General features: G+C 50.8%; 9 protein-coding genes across 9 annotated transcripts; 4 read left to right on the top strand and 5 right to left on the bottom strand.

The window, feature by feature from the left end:
* Positions 1-1,011: 1,011 nt before the first annotated feature.
* Positions 1,012-2,060, bottom strand: BO83DRAFT_439663 (uncharacterized protein; the record flags this gene model as incomplete). The annotated part of the gene is made up of 2 exons (XM_025536195.1): positions 1,714-2,060; positions 1,012-1,651 (listed from the first exon to the last, which is right to left on the bottom strand). The coding sequence occupies exons 1-2, from the start codon at positions 1,992-1,994 to the stop codon at positions 1,012-1,014; spliced, it is 921 nt and encodes a 306-aa protein (XP_025385238.1). The 5' UTR covers positions 1,995-2,060.
* Positions 2,061-2,568: 508 nt separating this feature from the next.
* BO83DRAFT_366414 (Zn(II)2Cys6 transcription factor) lies at positions 2,569-4,648 on the top strand (the record flags this gene model as incomplete). Its single annotated transcript, XM_025529711.1, has 4 exons — positions 2,569-2,619; positions 2,719-3,291; positions 3,350-3,493; positions 3,545-4,648. The coding sequence occupies 4 exons, from the start codon at positions 2,569-2,571 to the stop codon at positions 4,382-4,384; spliced, it is 1,608 nt and encodes a 535-aa protein (XP_025385237.1). The 3' UTR covers positions 4,385-4,648.
* Positions 4,649-4,660: 12 nt separating this feature from the next.
* BO83DRAFT_102957 (uncharacterized protein) lies at positions 4,661-5,115 on the bottom strand. Its single transcript, XM_025525873.1, has one exon. The coding sequence runs from the start codon at positions 4,987-4,989 to the stop codon at positions 4,729-4,731; it is 261 nt and encodes an 86-aa protein (XP_025385236.1). The 5' UTR covers positions 4,990-5,115; the 3' UTR covers positions 4,661-4,728.
* A 529-nt stretch (positions 5,116-5,644) lies between these two features.
* Positions 5,645-8,596, top strand: BO83DRAFT_102959 (putative GTPase activating protein for Arf). Its single transcript, XM_025525874.1, has 4 exons — positions 5,645-5,970; positions 6,038-6,054; positions 6,167-6,277; positions 6,352-8,596. The coding sequence occupies exons 1-4, from the start codon at positions 5,856-5,858 to the stop codon at positions 8,248-8,250; spliced, it is 2,142 nt and encodes a 713-aa protein (XP_025385235.1). The 5' UTR covers positions 5,645-5,855; the 3' UTR covers positions 8,251-8,596.
* A 346-nt stretch (positions 8,597-8,942) lies between these two features.
* gpi10 (putative glycosylphosphatidylinositol-alpha 1,2 mannosyltransferase) lies at positions 8,943-11,618 on the bottom strand (the record flags this gene model as incomplete). Its single annotated transcript, XM_025535487.1, has 4 exons — positions 8,943-10,302; positions 10,364-10,510; positions 10,576-10,790; positions 10,848-11,618. The coding sequence occupies 4 exons, from the start codon at positions 11,616-11,618 to the stop codon at positions 8,943-8,945; spliced, it is 2,493 nt and encodes an 830-aa protein (XP_025385234.1).
* Positions 11,619-12,575: 957 nt separating this feature from the next.
* Positions 12,576-14,077, top strand: car2 (ornithine-oxo-acid transaminase; the record flags this gene model as incomplete). The annotated part of the gene is made up of 3 exons (XM_025529710.1): positions 12,576-13,067; positions 13,136-13,837; positions 13,892-14,077. 3 exons carry the CDS (start codon positions 12,576-12,578, stop codon positions 14,075-14,077), a joined length of 1,380 nt encoding a protein of 459 aa, XP_025385233.1.
* A 1,185-nt stretch (positions 14,078-15,262) lies between these two features.
* BO83DRAFT_366402 (2-hydroxyhepta-2,4-diene-1,7-dioate isomerase) lies at positions 15,263-16,791 on the bottom strand (the record flags this gene model as incomplete). The annotated part of the gene is made up of 5 exons (XM_025529709.1): positions 15,263-15,490; positions 15,569-15,711; positions 15,795-16,305; positions 16,356-16,547; positions 16,609-16,791. 5 exons carry the CDS (start codon positions 16,789-16,791, stop codon positions 15,263-15,265), a joined length of 1,257 nt encoding a protein of 418 aa, XP_025385232.1.
* A 190-nt stretch (positions 16,792-16,981) lies between these two features.
* On the top strand, positions 16,982-18,949 carry BO83DRAFT_451351 (polyamine transporter). Its single transcript, XM_025536835.1, has 7 exons — positions 16,982-17,271; positions 17,318-17,464; positions 17,512-17,573; positions 17,625-17,767; positions 17,831-18,045; positions 18,103-18,280; positions 18,336-18,949. Exons 1-7 carry the CDS (start codon positions 17,167-17,169, stop codon positions 18,866-18,868), a joined length of 1,383 nt encoding a protein of 460 aa, XP_025385231.1. The 5' UTR covers positions 16,982-17,166; the 3' UTR covers positions 18,869-18,949.
* A 240-nt stretch (positions 18,950-19,189) lies between these two features.
* BO83DRAFT_439657 (short-chain dehydrogenase) lies at positions 19,190-20,536 on the bottom strand. Its single transcript, XM_025536194.1, has 4 exons — positions 20,204-20,536; positions 20,025-20,135; positions 19,625-19,950; positions 19,190-19,556 (listed from the first exon to the last, which is right to left on the bottom strand). Exons 1-4 carry the CDS (start codon positions 20,322-20,324, stop codon positions 19,236-19,238), a joined length of 879 nt encoding a protein of 292 aa, XP_025385230.1. The 5' UTR covers positions 20,325-20,536; the 3' UTR covers positions 19,190-19,235.
* Between the last annotated feature and the right edge of the window lie 410 nt (positions 20,537-20,946).

Raw genomic sequence — 20,946 nt, 5'->3', positions numbered from 1 at the left:
AGGGGCGTTAACTGGCTCGTACTTCCAGAGGGCGCAAAGCACCCGTTTCAGTAGCACCGGAACATGTCCACTTCATCGGAATGCTTTCCGTATAAACGAAGAAAACACCCATTCCGGTCTCCCAGATCTACGTACCGCACACCACATATGCACAACTACAAATAAAAAAGGTAGAGATAAAACTCAGGATGTCCGTCGTAAAAATAGTCCTGCCGTCCGATAAAAGCGAACACCAGGGTGGAGTAGACGCAGCTCTGCTAAAAACTGTTTGGTTTTGATCTTCCACTGAACGAACTTGAAAAAAAAGTATGCCTCTTCGCCATTGAAAAGGCTAGAAGCGCACTGTGTGGTTTTCGTTGTGCTACAAGAAAAGAAAACGCGAGACAAGAGAAAGGCAGAAAATAGTAAACAGCTGCGAATGATGCTGCAAACATTCTGCAGTCATTCTTCTACAGTGAATGTAGACGCTTCAAGCCAAAGACATGGGAAGGAATCGTTCATAATATTCCAAAACCCCTATGGCTGAGGGTTGAAGGCAGGTTGAGTGACGGTAAAGGAAGGGGGAAACGGTGGGTGAGGCAAATTTGCGGAGAAAATTGGTCTTTTCGCTTAAGCCTCTGGTCATGTGATATAACCGCTAGCCTAAGCGAGTATGATTGTTCCCATTGCTGGGATACAGCTATCTACATACTGGCAGGCTGCCTGGCACTTTCATGGACTCTTCAGCATTGAAGATCTGTTGCTACATATATAGCTCCAGCATGCTATTTATTACGTTAATGGGCTGGTAGGGAGTGACTGAGTGCATGCCATCAATGACTGGTGCTCTACTAATCACCTATAATATTATGGACCTACTGTGCCGAATCCTTCCGAGTCTCAGACAAAGAACAACATATGTCTATGCCACTGACATGTCATTAGATTAATATCAAAAATTTCTGTTCCTTCATAATATCATCACCCGACTTAGATACATATCATCAACAGCAACGCAGTATCAAAGAAACCTCACTGCCTCCTAGATCTGGTCGCATCGATGGCCAATCCAATGAGCTGGCTAATCGGTCCACCGCGTCTCTTCTTTCTCCTCTGCTCTTGCTTTCCGGAATTGTACGACATCATCTCAGGGTTCTGCTGAGACTCGAGCTCAGGACCTCCCTGAGCCGGTGCATCGCAGGCCTCATAGTCTGTCGTGCGTTGACGGACTTCCAGAGTCATTCCGACTCCAAGACAGATCACAACAATCACGATCTCCTCCAGAACAGCCATGACCAGGAAGACAGTGACGTTTCCGGTCAACATGTTGAACGTGGGGTTGTGCGTGAATACAGACAACAGGGAGTATATGAGGCGCACTAGAAGCAACGGAACTGAGATCCCGATTGCCAAAACCAAGCGATGTTCGCCATCCTCGATGCTTCCATACCTGCTTCCGACGACGAGTAGCAGGGCACAGAGACAGGCCCATGCGACGAGGTATAGAACGTCGCCAACTTTGGCTTCTGTACTGTTCGTGATTCCCTGAAGGCTCGAGCTGTTGCTTGCACCAACAATACAGAGGACCATACCCGCCAGTGTGAGGAGACCGACTAATCTGAAGAAGACTGGAAGGAGGCCTCGTCCGCTTTTTCGTTGAATGGAATCGTTACTGGAGTACGAGGAATTAGTTAGTAACTTGACAATCATGGAAATGGAGATATGGGTACGTACACTCGGGACAAGAGACCGATGCAAGTGGAAATCAGAGGGGCGAGTCCGATGGAAGTGCAAACTCCCCATGCGATATAAAGGTCGATGGTCTCAGGGTGGGCTATCGTGGCCAGATAGCAGCACGAACCAACAATGCGGGCCAAGGAGAAGATTATCAAGAGAACCCAGCCAGCGTTTCTCTGGAAGCCATGGCGGAAGCCCATGTACAACGAGATGAATAGTGACGGGAAGTATACAATCAATTCCAAAATGGAGAGACCATGTCGGTAGTTGACGGCCATGATTGCGATAGAGAGACGAACAACGAGTCAGTGTCTCTTATGGGCTAGAAGAGAAGAAGTGTTGACTTCAGAATAGTCTGCTTCATTGGAATGTCGATAGAGGAGAGGCAAGTTATATAACATATTCAGGTACCAATACCTGCACCCACAAGGCTGTGCTTCCCTGGAATGTACCTCAACCAAGCGGCTATCGGGAGCTTGAGGCTATGCTTAGCCATATAGTTCTGCCCAACCAAAGGCCATAATGAAGGCCAGATGGAGCAGACTTGATGGATATTTCAACGACGATATCATGGATGGACATCAGGACCAATCAGAACACGGTATTGCTCGCCCTGCTTTCCAAATGCGGCTAGACCAACCCCTCATCGGACTGGGGCTTCGCTGGACTCGTGGCGCTTGGTGATCCCTCAATACGAACTTCATCTATCTATCTTGCGCCCCGAAGCTCAGTCTGGAAAGGACCTACGTGTTGGGGCCGCATTATGTCATTTATGCTAAACCATTCTATTACGATTATTAGGCATCGCGTGTGATACGACCGTCCCAGTCTACATGCGGCTTCTCACTCGTGATGGGCAAACCAAGCGGAGGGTGTGGTACGTGTCGTGCGAGGAGAGTCAAAGTAAGTAGTATGGCCTTGTCTAGGATCCACCATCCTATCATCGTATCGAAGACACCCGCGCCTTCCACCCATTCCATCTGGTCTGATCACTGCTCTTAGTGCGATGAAGCTAGACCAGTCTGCGGTCGTTGTAGAAAAGCAAGGCGGACTTGTTCCGGCTATCGAGATCCGCACTCGGTATGGTTTAGAGACGAGAGCGATGCAGTAGCCCGAAGAGTCAAGAGATCTCCCACTTTAGACACAAAATCTTCCTCCACGGAGCCTTCGGTTCTGACGCTAGCAAGACGAAACACCTCCCAGAAAGTATATCCTGGACACTACCCTCTGCGGTTCCCCCTAGCGATAGTTAACTTTGCGTTGGATCATACCTTCCAAGCCACATGCTTTTTCCTGAACACGTACACGTGGTTCAATGCATCTAACACGGTGGAAACCTCATTCAAACATGGTGCCGGTTCTGCTGAGTCCCTTGGCCAGAAAGCTATGATGGCTAGCATTGCATCCGTGGGCTTAGCGAATCTTGCTAGTATGCAGAGGTCCTCGTCAATGCGGCTGTCGGCTCGGCGCGAGTACACTAAGGCTCTGCAGCTGACGAACTCAGCTTTATGCGATCCGAAACTGGTTACAGCAGATACCACGCTAACCGCGATCGTTTGCCTATCATTATTCGAGGTGAGTTTGACTTTAACCAGGGTTATTGACAGAGCATATGGCTAACTGATTTATTAAGATTATTGCTTGCCAGAGAAATGAGAGCCTGCAATCCTGGATCGAACACTCACAGGGGGTGGCAACTGTCCTTGAACTTCGCGGCAGAGATCAGCTTCGGCGCGAAGGTGGGTTCTGGATGTTTCAAGCCCTCCGTAATGAGGTGGTGCGTGTTATGCAAGTCTCTTATATAGAATCTGGCTAATGATCCCTTCAGCTCCTCGGTTGCCTACAAAAGAAGACGAGACTCCCTTCTGTCCTGATCGATATGCCTGATCAAGTAGCTACCGACCTGACGTCGTATCCTCTCCCAACTGACGGAGATCGACTAGTTAAGGTCATGGCTAAGTTCGCCGGGCTTCAAGCTGATGTCAGAGAAGGCAATCTCTCGGACAGCAGTGAGATTGTGAAGATGGCCATGGCCATAGACCTGGAGCTAGAGCAATTCGCTAGTAATGTTTCAGCCAGTTTCACCTACAAGGTAGAGACACAGCCGGGCAGTGTCTCATCCTGCGAGTACGAGAAGGGCAATTTCTGCCATTACCAAGGGACCTATCATATCTATCAATCCGTCTGGTCCTGCAATATTTGGAACAACTACCGCTACATCCGAATCCTCGTTAACAACTTGATCCTGACCCATCTGCAATCGATGGCATTGGGTGGCCATCAAGTGCTAGACTATGGCCTCTTCAAGGCCCATTGTATTCGGATCCGTGATCTGATGAGGCAGCTAGCCACGGACATCTGCTGCTCTATTCCTTTCAAGTTCGGAGTTGCTGGCAATGAAAGCAAGAATGTCTTTGATTCTCCGCATACCTATGCGGGCACAGGGTTTACTTTGCTTCTGCCGCTGACCATGGCCGCACTTGTTGGCGGGGCTGCAAGCCCGATGCATAACTGGGCTATGAGATGCTTCAACGTGATTGGTCGGGAGATGGGCATTGGGACCGCTTTAACCATCATCACAGTCTTAAAGGAAGAACAGGGTGGGCTACATTGGATAGATGCGATGGAGTCTGGCGACACCGTTTGGCCACGGGCCATGTTACAGTGAACTTGCCCAAGACGCCTCCATCGGCGTGGGGTAAGGGTCTCTGTGAATGACACAAACGTATAGTATATTGACGGATAGACTGAACTGAGACTGTATATAGAGACAAACTCTTCTGTGGATTGACACAACCTGAAATAATGCCGATGGCTGGGATGACCACACCACAGTGTTGCCTGAGGCCTTCACAAGGTGCGAGCAAATCAATCACGTGCCGCACTATGACATTGACCCATATAAAATCCTTTCGATCCGCGCACTTTCTTTCTTCTCCTCATACACTTTTCATACCTCACGAACGCATAATCAACCTCCAATTCCTTCTTAATTGACCATAGGATGGCAGGTCATATTGGCGTACTAGAGTAACCCTTTACCCCGGGCATAATTGGCTCCCCTACGGCACTGAGTTCCTTCCCGGAGCTCGTCTGTGCAATGGTGGTCGGAGTCACCTGCTGCTCAAACATTCCCATCAACGACAAAATAATTAGGTATGGAGTGTGATTATGATTGTAAGAACGTAGAACAGAACCAGATGCATGCACCGACCGAATGCAGGAACCAGCGACATAACTGCAACAACAGTTTGCCTTGCTGTCAGTTCGCATAATTCGCCTCTCAGGGTCTTTGGCTTGCTTCGGGCCGTGGGATTTTATGACGCGTCCCGGGATCCATGCAGAGAGTCCAGTACTGTGGAATCACTGGAATGAGGCATTGAATGTCTCATTGGCGTGACTGTTGCCAAATCATAATGAATAAATAGACTTTCCACACCAGGAACAATCCTGGCTGGTTGGGGTCGAAAGTTCCAAGCGTTGCTTTGCAGCCATTGGGGGCTGCTGCTGCTGCTGCTGCCCCTGATGCCACCCGGACGCTTGATTTTCTCCTATCCTTCATGTATTGCTTGCCCTGAATTTAGAACGTCTGGGCATCTGCGCCATCACTCCGATAAAATATTCCCTCGTAGATATTTACCTACTATCTACTATCTAGTTTATTTCCAACAGCAGACAACGTGGGCCGAATTGGGCCGGCAACCGGACAACTATTAATATCGTGGGACTCTAACTGAATCAATCCATCGTCGCTGCTGTTCTGCTCCCCACCTCTACTCTCCGCCGACTCCTCTCTCTCTCTCTCTCTCTCTCTCCTCATTTCATCCCTGGCCAGCTCCTTTTACTTGTTTACCTGCCCAATTTCCCCCCTCTTCCTCCTCCTCGTCGACTACTTTTGCTGTGCATCTCTCGACGCTTTTCCTGGTGTAAATATGCTTTGCCTCTCAGCTTGAAGGTTTTCCCGAATCCCCCGTTCCGGAAGCTCGGCTCGTGCTGTTGCTTTGCTGGAGACTTTTTCCCCAACTCGCCTCCCCTACCCCCCCCTACATCTCACTCCTTGTCTTGGGGTTTGTGAGACCGGAATTTCACCCCCTGTCGTCGCGCAAGATACCCCGCCATTCTGTTAGAGTCTTGCGATCATGGTCGCCGGGATTAGCAAACGGCAGCAGTTCCGCAATGAGCGGGCGCTGCAGGACCTCATTCGGTCGGTCCCTGGAAATGACCGCTGTGCTGATTGTCAGGCGTTGAATCCAGGTGAGTTGCGTCGCCGTATGTCTTGTTTTATGTCCAGATTGCTAATGGATTGTTTTCTTCGGTACAGGATGGGCTAGTTGGAACGTACGTCTCTCGTCAACCCGATTCATACATACATACATGCAATGCAGTGCACTTTTTTTTCTTTTCGTTTTGTGAGGAAGGACAGTATATACTGATCGGAATACATGAATAGATTGGAATCTTTATCTGCATGCGATGTGCGTCTTTGCATCGCAAGCTGGGCACACATATCTCCAAGGTCAAATCTTTGAGCATGGATACATGGACGGACGATCAGGTCGATGTGAGTTGTTATAGTGATCCCGGGATACATTCCGCGGCCAGAGAATGAAGTCGCTAACCGGTGGGATTGTCTAGAATATGAAATCGCACGGAAACAACATCATGAACAAGATCTACAACCCTAAGAATGTCAAGCCGCCTGTTCCGACTGACGTGGACGAGTCCGACGCATGCATGGAACGCTTCATTCGCCAGAAATACCAGCACCGCTCCCTCGACGAGGTGAAACAAAAGCCTTCTAGTCGTCGTGATTCGGACTACGATAGACCCCGCGCAGAGGACCGGTCTCCGGAAGGCTCTCCTCCTCCCCTCCCTCCCAAGCCTGCTAGGCCCTTTGGCTTTGGTCTTCGGTCCGCCTCATCTGCGACCAACCTCAACCGGATGTCCAACAGAGGTTCGGCAATCTCACCACAGTCGGATAGCTTCGGTGCGTCGGGAATCTCAGTGAGGAAAGGCTCGGGAGATGCGTCGTTTGATGCGAAGCTGGCGACCCTACGGGATATGGGCTTCGCAAACGAGCGCCGCAACGCGATCGCCCTCCGCGAGCTGGACGGCAATCTAGACAAGACGATCGAGACGTTAGTGAGGCTGGGAGAAGGCAATGGTTCTGTCTCGCTTGCCAAGTCTCCGGCTGCGCAACCTACTCCTGATGCTGGCAAATCCTCCAATCCATTCGATCAACTGGATGCCAGGCCCGCTACTCGCCAAGCAAGTGGGAGCTACAATCCGTTCGATGCACCTGTGCAGTCTCAGCCGCAGGCCCAGCAAGCCCCGGTGCAATCGCTGGAGCAGTCTTTTCAGAACCTGCAGGTCGCGCAGCCCTTGTTTCCACACTCCACCGGTGGCTATCCAATGCGGCAGGTCTCGCTCCCTCAGCCTCTCTACCAGCAGACGGCGACGCCCCCGGTTCCCACGAACTTTGCCCAGAACCCATATGTCTCTTCTCCGCAGCCACTAGACGGTGGCAACAATCCTTTCTTCCAGACCGGAGCTCAGCCGCAGGCCAGCATGACCCCTCCCGCGTCCAATCTCGCCCAGACAAACCCCTTCTTCAGTCAGGTTGCACCGCAGCCGACCGGGATGCAGCAACCACCTCAGAGCCAGGCCGCATCAAGTTCCCCATTTGGCCCCCTTCGACACGCAAATACCATGCCTGTCATGCCCTCCACATCGCCTTTCGGCCAGCCTTCTCCATTCCAATCGCAGCTCCAGTCCCAGCCCCAGTCTCAGCCTCAACCCCAGGCGCAACCGCAACCGCAATACCAAATGCAGCAGCATCTGCAACAACCGCAAGGGTCTCTGAACCCCTATCAAGCCATGACCGCGCCAGCTACCCCCCAGAATGCAGGATACCTGGCGCAACCGCAATACGGATATCAAGCATCCGCACAGCATCTAGCGCCGCAGCCCACCGGCCGCGTCGACAAGAACAGCATCCTCTCCCTCTATCAATTCTCCCCGCAACCTTCCGCCACCCCAGAGCAACCTCAGTACCGACCTTCCACGGCCGTGAACCCTCCCACTCAGACCGGCCAGCCCTCTCCCTTCAATACCATGCCGCAACAACAACAATCACAACCTTTCAACACCATGCCCCAACAACAACAGCAGCAGCAGCAACAACAACAACTCCAACCTCAACAACAACAAAGCAACCCCCTCACAGACCCCCTCTCAGCAAGCGGCACCCGCAACCCCTTCTTCACCACAGCTCCCCAACCAGGAGCTCCCGCCCCAGTCCCATCCACTTCCGCACAAGTAACAACACCCTACCTCACCACCACCGCCCCACCCCAACAGCAGCAACAGCAACAACAACAACAACAAACACTCAATGTCTACGGAGGAATGCCCAACAAGCCCACCGGCTTCCCACGAGGTCACATGAGCCAGCAAAGCGTCGATATCAACGGCTTCCAAAGCGGACGACACAGTCCCGATGCGTTTGCCAGTTTGAGTGCACGATATGGATAGTTTCATTCCTTATCTTTTCACTTCTGGAAAAAAAAAAGAAATTCTATATATCTTCTATCTATTGCACATTCTTCCTTTGATTTATATATAACCCTTGTGCCTTTACTTGTGAACTCGTCGACTCGGGACCTCACTATCTTTATGTGGCCTGGAAGGGATTCTTGACCTGGTGAGGCGAGTGTAAAGTAGATTAGTTTAGCTGACTGCATTTTTGGCGTTGCCTGTGTTTTTTGTTTCTTTGCTTTTGAGGGTTTACGCGGTATATATCTATATTCCTATATTTGGTTTGTAGTTGGTCTGGTGGTGCGATCATTGAGTATCAACTACTTATATCTTTCTTCATTTTCTATTTTTGTTTTCAGCTGGCTTTTCCTATGGTAGAAATGTATATAGTGGTTCGTTCTTGCTCTGTTCACTTCAGCGGGGAAATTGTTGCATAGAGATAAAACGTTTCTAGTAGTTGTTGGATATATATTTGGATGATAGCAGGGCAAAATTCACTTATATAGCGACTCGGGTATGTGGTATATGGTATATGGTATCTTGAATAGGATACAACGTGGCAAAATCTTCCGTATCAAACTATGTAAAGGTATCCGAGGTATTATTCCAAAATGTTCACAAAAGAATATACAGCTTAGTATAATAACACAGATCATATCTCCGCGAATATATATGCACATATCAAGCTACTAAGCCCAATTTGCCCGATCGTTCATCCGCCGGTTCAGCTCTTCCCAGGCGGGAAATGACCAAGATGACGATTTTCTTGACGATTTTGAGAACGGCCAGGCCGGCAACTCAAACCCAAGAATGGTTGTGCGTTTGCGGCGCTGCCATGGCCATGACCACGACCAGGACGATTGGGACTGGCTTGAGAATATGGACTTCCAGAACTGCGTTAGACGTTGCTTGTGCGTGGGCTTGGTGAAAGCCTGCACGATGCGATCGAAGTGAAGATCCCGGCTCTCGCGCTGGCGTTGTATGTACACACTGTCCCGGGCGGCTTGTTCGGACGGGTCAACGCACCAAACGACTATGTCGCCTCGACGACGCCAGTCGTCATGCCAGGCGGTGTTCCAGGTGCGGTGGCATTCCTTATAAGCGGAGAAGCGGAGGAGACTCTGTAGGGTGGGTTCTAGTTGGGCGAAGAATATGAGGTAATCGGGCCATTCGTGCGGGGTTTTGGACTGGTACTGTGTGGGCAACTGCGAAGATTTCCAATTATACTTGTCATAGGATGGCCTTCGAGGGAATCTGCGCAGACCGCCAACCATGTTCGTGCGCAGAAACTGCTCAGGATTGGCGTAGAACTGGTCCGCCTCGTCCAAGTACGTAGCTTTCTCGGACGCGTCGAGGCCGACAGGAGGCTCGCAGGATAGTGCCCAGGCGCTGATGGTGGGGTAGACCATATGTGAGCGCCAAGGAGTGCTATGGCAAGGCATGAGGAACCCGGCTGTGATCCCGGGCTGATAAGTATCGGTCATATCGTTGGAACCATGGAACTGTCGCTGGTCCCGAAGGTAGGACAACACGGCCGCTGGGCCGGATGCATGGATGACTGTGGTATAGAGTGCAATGACGGCGTTCGCCAGTAGCAAGAAAACCAAGGTCAGCCGTCTGGGGGTGTGTCTCTGACTTCCCGCGGTGACCGCGGGACGGAAGAAATTCACCAGAGCAGGTGCAGTGAGGACATGCAGCGAGGGCAGCAATGGATAAATGAATCGCACCTCCTTGTGCGATATCTGAGACAACCCGATGATCATGATGAGGCACACCGAAGCAAGCTGAACCTGCATCGAAGCCTGCAACTCGCTAAGTTCACCCGATCGCGGTCGGGTTACTGAATGGTATAAGCCCACAACGGCGAAGGGCAAGGCTGTAGTCAAGAGGAGGGGAAGCCCCTGAGACAAATAGTAGTGCCAATCATTCGTTCCATAGAAGACCGCCAGCGATTGGGCAAGGTTGAAGTACAGGAACCGTAGGGGTGGGAAAGTCCAGAATCCGTAGAAGAACCGATCTGCTGTAGTTGACACCGCCAAGACAGCTGAGCTGTAAGAGTGTTAGAAGTAGTTGCGTACTTGAAACAAATGGAGGGAACCGTTAAGCTCACCCGCAGAGTAGAGCTTCGCGGACAAGCGTCGCCCGTCGAAGGGGAGTGCTCCGGTACAACAACAGGCTAGCAAGTACCATCCAGATCAGAACGTTGGTGGGTCGCAGTATACATGCCACAGCCGCCAGCACAAGGCACCGTCGAAGCCTATCCCCAGAGATAGAGTTAGTGCATTTTCACCAAGCTGGGTGAGTGAAAATATAAGGTCGTACCTGCTCAGGACAGCCGCGTCAGACTGGTCCTCGTCCGGCTGGGGCTTGAGGCTACGTGAGGGCGACCCTTTTGGTTGGGTGGTGGTTGAGGGATCCAACGACCATACCCATGGCCACAGATAAAGAGCAGCAATGGTAAGGGAGGTCTCCAGGCAATTCGACAAGGTCCTTGTGGAGCAGAACCATTGCCAAGGACTCACGATGGTCAATGCCAGCTATATTTTATAATTAGTCCTGATGAGACGCATGCTGGCTGGAGATCTGAAACATACTGCAGCCCAGGCCTCGTGAGACCTAGGATCATACACGCGACAAGCCAATCGCCAGGTATATAGGTCACCAACGGCAGCGATAACGGCTTGGGCAACCTTGGGGGCGACAACTAGGCATTCCGCTTGCCATGCAGGGGAAATGTGGAGTAGGCGAGCGAACAGATCGGTGGTGGCATAAACAGCGGTAAAGAGAAGAGGGTGTAGGGAAGATCTCAGCTGGTGGCGCCATTCCTGCACAAGGACGTCGTCATGGATTATTAGTCTTGCAGAGCCCCAGCAGATTGGCTGAAGAGGTGTGATGATGACACCGGGTTTTCTTGGAAGATGCAGGGAGGTACAGAGCGGAATGCTCCAAATGGGAAAGGGAGAACTCACCCAAGTGATCCAAGGCGCATGGTCGTCTCCGAATGCGACCCGCCAAGCGGGCTCGAGAGATTGGAAGAACTCATCGGGTTGGAAAAAGGTCCGAACGGTCCAAGCGTTGACCAGACGGAAGGCGACGAGGAAGAGGAAGATGCGAAGCGAGGATGGCGGGGTGGAAAGGAGGAAGGCGGAGGAGGAAGATAAGGAGGATAAGGAGGGGAAGAAGGAGGAAGACAAAGAGGATGGCCTCAGGTGACCAGAGCGGGTGGAGGAATCATACAGAAGAGAGGCATCGGGATCGGAGACATCAGCGTCGGCGATGTAGTCGCTGTCCGATAAGGATGAGGGGGAGGAAAAGGAGGAGGCTGTTGAAGAAGAGGCTCTCCGCCGACGACGAACCCCAGACATGATGGATGATCGGGGGGAATTTATTTACTAGTCAGGCACACACACCCCAGATTTTCTGGGATGATTAAGTTATGGATCCAGGGATGAAAAATGACGATTGTGATGGAAGTGGTTGGGTGGATTGGGAAGGTACCACAGCGTGCAGCACTAGTACAGTGCAGCCACTAGTCACTAGTCACTAAGTAGAATAGTCACTAGTTAGTAGTGACTTTCTTAGTAGTAGTAAGTAATAGTCACAGTGAACTGCCAAGTTTTACAGGTCACGATAAAACTGCCATCTTTGTTGGTTTAGTTTTGTTTACAGGGGGGAAGCGGAAAAGGGAAAGCAGAAGATACCACTTGGTCCCTTTCTCAGACAGCCAACCAACCAATCAATCTCGCGTTCTCAGTCTGGACTGGGTCGGACCGATAACAAGCGTCGAGATCCGCTCCGTGGGTCTCGAGAGTTGAGTGGGAGGAAGAAAACAGAAAAAGAGTAATTGTCGGGATGATGAGTGGCTGCCCAGAACCTCCAAGGAAGGCGGCCAGAAAACGCAGGCCACCAAAAAGTGGAGCGGAGCCGCCCGCCTTAGTCAGAAAGACATCATGATCGCTTCCACCTGCACTTAGGAGTCTTCTCCGCGTCCACCTGCGCTTAACGGTGTAGCTTCGGCCTCGCAAATTTCCTGTCTACCACAATTCGTCTGTTTGCCAGCCAAATTGGTAAAAGCCTTCCTGTCACTGCTGCACTCCTCTCCTCCCTGCCTCGACCCTTCTTATACCGTGTCTTTCCCCCCTTCTTCTTGCTTTGTCTGTTCTTTCTTTCTTATCTTATACTTCCCAGATACCCCCTCAGTCCTTCCTCTTCCTCTCCTAGTGCTCTCACATCTCTCTTCCTCTCCCACATACCAGCCTCTCATAGCCTCTCATCCTCTGATCACTGCTCCCTTAATTTGTCCCTGATTCTTCTCTCAAACCATGGCGTCCAACGGTACCAATGGAACTAACGGCCACAATGGCGTCAGTTCCTACCATGCCTCCACTACTCAAGAGGCTATCCAGGCTGAGAAAGACTTCGCTGCCCACAACTACCACCCACTTCCCATCGTCTTCGCTCGTGCCCAGGGCACCACAGTCTGGGACCCCGAGGGTCGTCAATACCTCGATTTCCTGTCTGCGTACTCCGCTGTCAACCAGGGTCACTGCCACCCCAAGCTGGTGGCGGCTCTAGTCGATCAGGCCTCCCGTTTGACTCTCAGTTCCCGTGCCTTTTACAACGATGTCTTCCCCCGGTTTGCCGAGTTCGTGACCAAGTACTTTGGCTTCGACATGGTCCTGCCCATGAACACCGGTGCGGAGGCGGTCGAGACCGGTATCAAGATCGCCCGCAAGTGGGGTTATAAGGTCAAGGGCATTCCTGAGAACCAGGCGGTGGTCCTGAGTGCGGAGAACAACTTCCACGGACGCACAGTAAGTACCGGAATATCGCCCTGTATAATTGAAATTCGACCCAGACTGACCGGTGTTCTCTGGTTTAGTTCGCTGCTATCTCCTTATCTTCTGACCCCGAGTCGCGCGAGAACTATGGCCCTTACCTGCCCGGTATCGGCTGCACCATTCCCGGAACGGACAAGCCTATCGCCTACAACGATAAGGCCGCCTTGCGGGAGGCCTTCGAGAAGGCGGGTCCCAACCTCGCCGCCTTCTTGGTGGAGCCCATTCAGGGCGAGGCTGGAATTGTTGTCCCCGACGAGGATTACCTGCAGGAGGCCAGAGCCCTGTGCGACAAGCACAACGTTTTGTTGATCTGCGATGAAATCCAGACGGGTATTGCTCGTACTGGCAAGCTGCTCTGCCACGAGTGGAGCGGCATCAAGCCTGACATGGTGCTGCTGGGCAAGGCCATCTCCGGTGGCATGTACCCCGTGTCCTGCGTGCTGGGCCGCAAGGATGTGATGCTCACTATCGAGCCGGGCACCCACGGTTCGACCTATGGAGGTAACCCGCTGGCCTGCGCGGTCGCTATCAGAGCCCTGGAGGTCGTCCAGGAGGAGAACATGGTCGAGCGCGCCGAGAAGCTCGGTCAGGTCTTCCGCGACGGTCTGCAGGCCATTAAGAGCCCCATCATCCAGACGGTGCGCGGCAAGGGTCTGCTCAATGCTATTGTCATTGATGAGTCCAAGACCAACGGCCACTCTGCGTGGGACCTCTGCATGCTGCTCAAAACGAAGGGGTTGCTGGTAAGTTAAGGCGGTCGCCTTGAATTTCAGGTCAAATACTAACCTCCCCTCCAGGCTAAGCCGACTCACGAAAACATCATCCGTCTGGCACCACCCTTGGTGATCACCGATGAGGAGGTCCAGAAGGCCTTGGACATCATCAAGGAAGCCGTCAACGAGCTCCCCACGCTCACCGGCGCGGCTGAGGATGAGGTCATTCCCCCTCCGGAGAAGAAGGTCAAGGTTAGCCTCGAGAACTAGAGGCCAGACACAACGGAGGTGACGGATGGGATCCTAGTGGCAAATGCACTGGGATGAACTTGGTACATCGACGCAACCGCGACAGCGCCTGAAAATCGTCAGCACCTGAGTACGGTTTATTCCGACCAGGGACGATGCCTTGTCGTGTCGACCAGAGGACTCGTACGGGCGCGGGAGAATTTGACTCTTGTCGAAAAAGCCCAAGCATGAGTGATGCGGTTGCACACCGTCTCTGCCACCTCGTGTGAGATGCCCTGAATTCGTAGCGCCAGTTGGGATATCGGTCTTTAGATGGACGAAAGTTGATGATAACGCTTGATGACCATAAGAATCAAAATTCTAGCCTAGAATGAATTCAAAGCGAGTGTTTTCCCGAAGTTTACCTCGAAGTTTTGACATAGTTGTAGTTGAAAGAAAAGAGCACACGATGTTCGATGATGCCGCATTATGTGGCCGCCCCCGCGCTTTCTTTCCCCTCTTTCTCTTCCTCTTTTCCTCTCCCGTTCCTGACCTTCCGATTGCTCCCCATTTAATCCCTCTAGTCCCTGTCGCCATAATATATCCCGCATCAAAATACTACTCGTACAAAAATACCTCTATACTAGAAAATCCATTCTTTTCCCAATAATAAAGCCGTGTTTTGACACTCGACCTCTCCTCTCCTAAACCGCACTCCCTCACTTAAGATCTTCTATCCCATGATCACTCAATGAATAATATCTGAGTTTCACAGAGTAGAAATGAGTGGTTATTGGGAATTCCTGATAGTATCTTCTAGTACATTATTCTTCTAATTTAAATTCTTATCCCTAATATAATACTCATCGTCACCTGTTCTGAGGAGATTAATGTCAGCCTAGTCAGCAAGGGGGTCAGGAGTAACTTAGACAGGGAGAGGAGAGTACTGCAAATGCCAGTCGGAGGAAATTGTACTAAACTATCTCGGAGGTATTTTTTCCTTGTGGTTCTAATTACTCATCAATGGTTTAATTAGCAATATTGGGTATTCTGAGTATTGAGAGATTCGATTGTTTGATATACTCAGGTACTATTCCTGAGTTTGTAGACAGTCTGATCAGTTCGTGTCTCCCATATGGGACAGAGATAGTAAATGCTATTTAAGAAGGTAGATAGCATCCATCCATCCATTAAGGCTGACGCATTGCGTAATAAGGCCACTAGCACTCACTCCCAAGATCCCTCCTTCAAAGCAGGAAGGACGACACTACGACACTCTCCAAACCCGAATTTACCCCCCGTGAGACGGTTAACGCACCATCCTTCCATGATGACTTCGTCTCCGTCTGCAAGGAACTCGAGTCCGTCCTTGCTGGCTTCGGAGAGGATATTTCTCTTCAGTCCTCGCTCTAGGAGGCAGGCGATTCCGATTTGTTCGCCTTGGGCGTTGAGGCGCTTTCATTGATTGTTAGTTGGTGTTGTATAACTCTATATAGTAATATGATGATAGAGAACAGGGGAGGTGTTACATACATCACTGGTTATGGTGCCCGTGCCGAAGATATCTCCTGTCGAGAGCCCCTCGCCTGCACTACAGAGATGGGTAATCTGCTGGAACGGAGTCCAGTAAAGCTCCTTTAGATTTGTTTCTGTGACGGTGTAGGATTTTCCGTTTCCTGTGTATCTATCTCTCAGTATCGTGTCATGGTGGCCCAAGGATGGAGGGGCGATGACAAGGAGCGGTGAAGGGAAGGCTTACTGATAACCCTCGCTTTCAATTCAATATCGAATGTTGCCTCGATTTCTCTGCCCTTCCATGCTAGGTGTTTCAAGGGTGCCGGGTCCTGCACCCTCGCATTACAGTATGACCCCTCCAGTGCCTCGATAGGTACAATCCATGGTGAGATGCTCGTTCCCGAGCCCTTGCTGTGGAATGGGCCCAGTGGTGCCATCTCGTATGTCTGGATATCCCTTGCAGACCAGTCATTCAGGATGACCAGTCCGAAGATGTGGTCCTTTGCGTTGTTGATGTTGAGGATCTCGCCTGGGGGGAGTGGATGGGATAGGTAAACGCCCATTTCTAGCTCAAAGTCGAAGCGCGCGCTGGGTCTGAAGGCTGGTGGGTCGTTGGGTTTGTTGGAGTCGAGCGTCACACCCCAAGGCCGTCGGATAGGAGTACCGGAGATGCGGAGACTGCTTTGTCGTCCGTTGTAGACGGAGGGGATGACGAACCATGAGGCTGGAGGCTTCAGAGAGAAGAGTTCGGAGCACTAGTGTTTTGAGTGTCTGGATGCAGAGAGTGAAGCTGGGGTAGACGTACGTTTCTGGTGTGTTCGAATGAACAGTAAAAGTCGCTGAAGTTCTTGGTTTCCATGGGGAGATGGTTCTGCACTTTTGAGAGGGGAATGGCATATCTTTTGCGGATATCATTGTCTGAGAGAAGGTCGACAAGCGCTGCTCTGGTCTGTACGTGGGCTTCTTTCGGAAGAGAGGCAAATTTATTCAGGGTTGGCTGTAGAGGTTAGGCCTTGCTCTTTTTTTTTGGGAAGGAGGGACGGGTATCTATAAAATACCATAGAAAAGACTTCGCCTTTAAATCCCGGAATGGATTTGAAGTATCCATCCTTCTCAAGTGCACTCAAATCTATGACATCGTCCTCCAGAACAGTCGCGCATCTCGGAGTTGGTGTCTCCGCGGTGGAGATTACACCGTAGGGAAGGTTGTCGATGGTGAAGGGCGTCTCGGCTAGGGTCATCATGCCTATATGGAGTTAATTCTAGTGAAAGGTAAGAGATTAGAAGCTTACGAGCAGGAGAATATTTATTTCATGCTGAATGAGGGGTGCTTGGGTATCTCTGCAGCAAGTGCGACTCGAGAGGGGATTGGAGCTCGGACCAGCTGCACGACCTATGCATTGTTCATTGTTACCTTTTTCCGATAGCAACGGAGTAACTTCATCGCGGCGAGACCTGCAATCAAGGGACAGATATCTTATCTGTACAGTATGGTGCTAGTCGAAGTCAAAATTCAAGTCTCAGTATCTTCAGATGTAAGGGGCTCACCACCACCGCCGCCATAATGAAACTTCATCGAAGCAGGCTACAATCTCTCAACCACCAACTTTGCGACAATGTTTGATGAGGAGAAGACCCAGGAGGTTGTTCATGGCCTCAAAACCACCCCTGATGGGCTCGTGCTCGACCCGCAGCCATCAGACGACCCTAATGATCCCTTGGTATGTTCTTTGTCGAGTTTAAGCGAATAAAACCTGACGAAACCAGAACTGGAAGCCCTCGAGAAAGGCGCGTGTACTTTCGATATGGGCTATTGCTTGTTTTTCTAGTCAAGCCACTGCTATGACGAACATGCAGGGATCATATCTCCAAGCACCTCTGTATCACAAGACGGCTACTCAGATTTCTCTCTCCGTAAGTAGCACACATTGATATAGCAACATGTTACTAAGAGTAAAGAGGTCTCATGCGCGCTCATTGGGATCATGGTCTCCTCTATCCTAGTCGTCCCTCTTAGCCGAAGGTACGGCTCCTGCTTCTGTCTTTTCTGGTCAACCATCGGCATCCTTTTCAGCTCGGTATGGTCTGCCATGATGACTCGTCCATCGGATTACATTCCATTCGTGATATCTCGTCTCTTCGCCGGTCTATGCGCAGGGGTCCCTTTAGTCCTTGGCTCCGAATTCGTCTTGCGGACTTACTTCCGGCATCAGCGAGGTAAATGTCTACATATACTGCATATTCCCTTCCTCTTGGGGGTTGCAATTGGCCCAACATTAGGTGCATATGTTGATGCGAGAGCTTCGTGGCCTATCTCTTTCTGGTATACTGTACCCATGAATGGGGTGTTGGCTCTGTTGATCCTTGTCTTTATTGAAGAGGCAGCATATGCGGGGGGAGAACAAGTGCGGCAATCCTTTACATCAGAAAAATGGAACATGTATCTCCGTGGAAGAGCGGTTCCACCACAGCTTAGAGCAAGCTGGAAGAACATGGTGAGTCTTATTCTTACCGCATCATCAGCACTCGTAACTTAGGCTGATATTCATAAGGTATCCATTCTTTATGATATCTTCCTAGTGTCTTTTTCTCCCGTGTCAATAATCGTGGGTTTCTTTATGATGGTAGACTTTGGCTTCGCTTCAATGGCCATTATCCTCGGTGTCACCTTCGTTGAAGCCCCTCGAGACGAAGGTGGATACGCAATGTCAAGGATTTCGATGGCTTCATGTACGCTTTCAGTCTCTCCCCTAATTCATTTTGGCCGTTAACCCGAGCACCACAGTCACGCTCACCCAAGCAATCGGTACCGCACTCGCGGAATTATACGGCCACTTCATCAGCGACAGACTTCCTTTATACCTGTTTCACCGAACGTCCAAGTCGCAGGACATTAAACCTACAGAATGGCGCCCGGAATACCGGCTTCACTGTCTCTGGGTCCCAGTGATAATGCTTCCCATAGGCCTAGGCCTATTTGGTGCTAGTTTAGAGTACCATTACCATTGGGTGCTTTTGGCACTCGGGTTTCTTCTCCTCACTTTCGGTGCCATCTCCCTTCTCCCGGTTGCAATGACGTATCTCTGTGAATGTTTCCCGAACCATGTCTCAGAGGTGTCGGCAGGGATGGGAGTTTGGAGGCTTATCTTGGGAGTTCTCTCGGCTGTCTTCATCGCCCCGTGGAACGATAGAGTTGGTCCGGGATGGCTGTTCGGCACTGCCGGGCTGATTACGCTCCCAGCTTTTGGAGGGGTGATTGTTCTCATGGTATTTGGGAGACAGGTGAGGCAGATGGGGATTCGTAGATTGAGAAGTTGACGGGGAAGTTGCGCTTTGGGGATTGGATCAATGAGCTATGGTGAAGCTGGTTATATTCCGAGTTGTGGAACATGTGGGAAGGTGGGGGAAGGTGTCGCTGAACAGATAGAAGTGTGTCAGGAGAAATTTAACTGCCTTCACTTTCGTCAAATTCTCCATGGTCAGGTAACTACGTCCTTGTGCTTGTTTGTTTTCCTAGTAGTCACCCATCTTATACTTCCGTTGTTCTTTCAAAAGATAGACAATAAGAACAAACAAATAGAGCTCTTGCTTCATACCAAACAAATATGATTCCAACTTGAAGCCCCTCCAAATATTTCCCGATACCATACCATGCTAAACTAGATACAGATAAGACCCTCCCTCTCTACCACGCACAATGCCCCCCATCAACGCGCAAATCCGCCCCAGTCATAAAACTACTCCCATCCCCAAGCATGAAAAGCACCGGTGCCCGGAACTCATCCGCCGTACTTAACCGAAACAGCATGTTATCACCCACCCACTGGCTTTCGATCCCTGGCTTCTGAAGCGCTTCTGCCGTCGCCGCAGTCCGGATATACCCCGGTGAGAGCGAATTAACCCTAATCAAAGGCATCCCGACCCTCGATCCCCACTCGGCAGCCAGAGAGCGCGTGAGTTGATGAACGGCCGCCTTGGAGGCGTTGTATCCGGCTGTATCGACGCCCTAGTAACAAAGTACCATGTCAGCCCACTCTCTCTCTCTCGCACAACTACAGAAGATATCGTCCTAACCTTATTCGACACATAACCACTCATACTAGCCACAAACACCATGCTGCCCGTAGTATTCGTCCTGAGCATTTCCCGGGCCGCCGCCTGCGCGATAAGAAACGTCCCCGTCACATTGATATCTAGCATCCGCCGAAACGACGAGACGGGGAAATCGGTCGCAGGACCATTTCGGGATAGGCCTGCGCAGGCGACAAGACCTTTGAGCGGGTATCGCAGGGTAGGGATGAACTGGGTGAAAGTTTTCTCTACACCGGATTCGTCCGTTACGTCCAGGGGGTAGTAGGTTAGTTGGCGGGCGTGAATTTGCGCGGCGGCTTCAACTTTATCTGTAATCAGACGCTAGTTAGAGGCACCTCCATCTCCATCTCAACATCGGATTGGGGAAAGGGGAAGTACGTACGCCAATCAGGAGGATTCGGGACGGGTGCGAGATCAAGACAAACGACATCACCGCCGCTTTCGAGAATCGCAATGGCGAGCGTGGTGCCTAGGAAGCCGGTAGCGCCGGTGACTGTATGGAAAGCGTTGCTATTAGCAGGTCCATGTGATACAGTAATACCGGATTCCAGGAGAAAATACTTATGATAGTGCGATTTTCAAGACGAAAGAGATCAGCAACAGGACGCGCAGGATCTCCCTGCGAGGGTTTTGCTTCACGAAACTCGAGGCCGTGGACGTTGCAGTCGCTTCTCATGGCCATGATGAGCAGGTGAGATGTAGAAAAGAGAATATGTGATGAATCCCAGGTCAACAGATGCTATTTATTGTGTGCAAGTGGAATCACAAAAGACTCATTTAAAAAGAGAGCATTACCCTTCTATACTCCCGACCCCGCAGAATGAGGGGCTATCCTAACAACTACTTACTGCACTTCCTTTTCCCCCAATGTGCAAGTCGCATCTGTGCTCCGTCATATGCATGGCACTACGTAAACTGGACACGGCGGGTATGCGGCCCGCCTAATCCCCATTGCCTGAGCTAACTGCGTAAAGTGGAGTAACTAAGGGGATTTGGTTCCCACTCCTCAAAATTCCTATCCGCTTATCTCCACCCGTGCCGAAGGGTGCAGCTTACGGCCCGACCGCGAGCTATGGTATGGTAGGAAACAAAGCTGGTTGATTCTCTGGTGGAGCGCATATCTTGAGTTTTGTACGATTTTTTCCTTTAATATGTCTCGTCTTCTGTCATTTCTATATTCTTTTACCTTTTTTGCAATATGTGATGGACAATACTACTGCGATGGGATTTGGAAGCGCCATCACAAACATAGTGACTTTGAGCTACTAAAAGTGCTTGTACCTTCCCTGATCTTCAGACAACGA

Source organism: Aspergillus eucalypticola (assembly GCF_003184535.1).
Source record: "Aspergillus eucalypticola CBS 122712 chromosome Unknown BO83scaffold_23, whole genome shotgun sequence".
NCBI classification, from domain to species: Eukaryota; Fungi; Ascomycota; class Eurotiomycetes; order Eurotiales; family Aspergillaceae; genus Aspergillus; species Aspergillus eucalypticola.
This window is presented reverse-complemented; position numbering and strand designations above follow the sequence as displayed.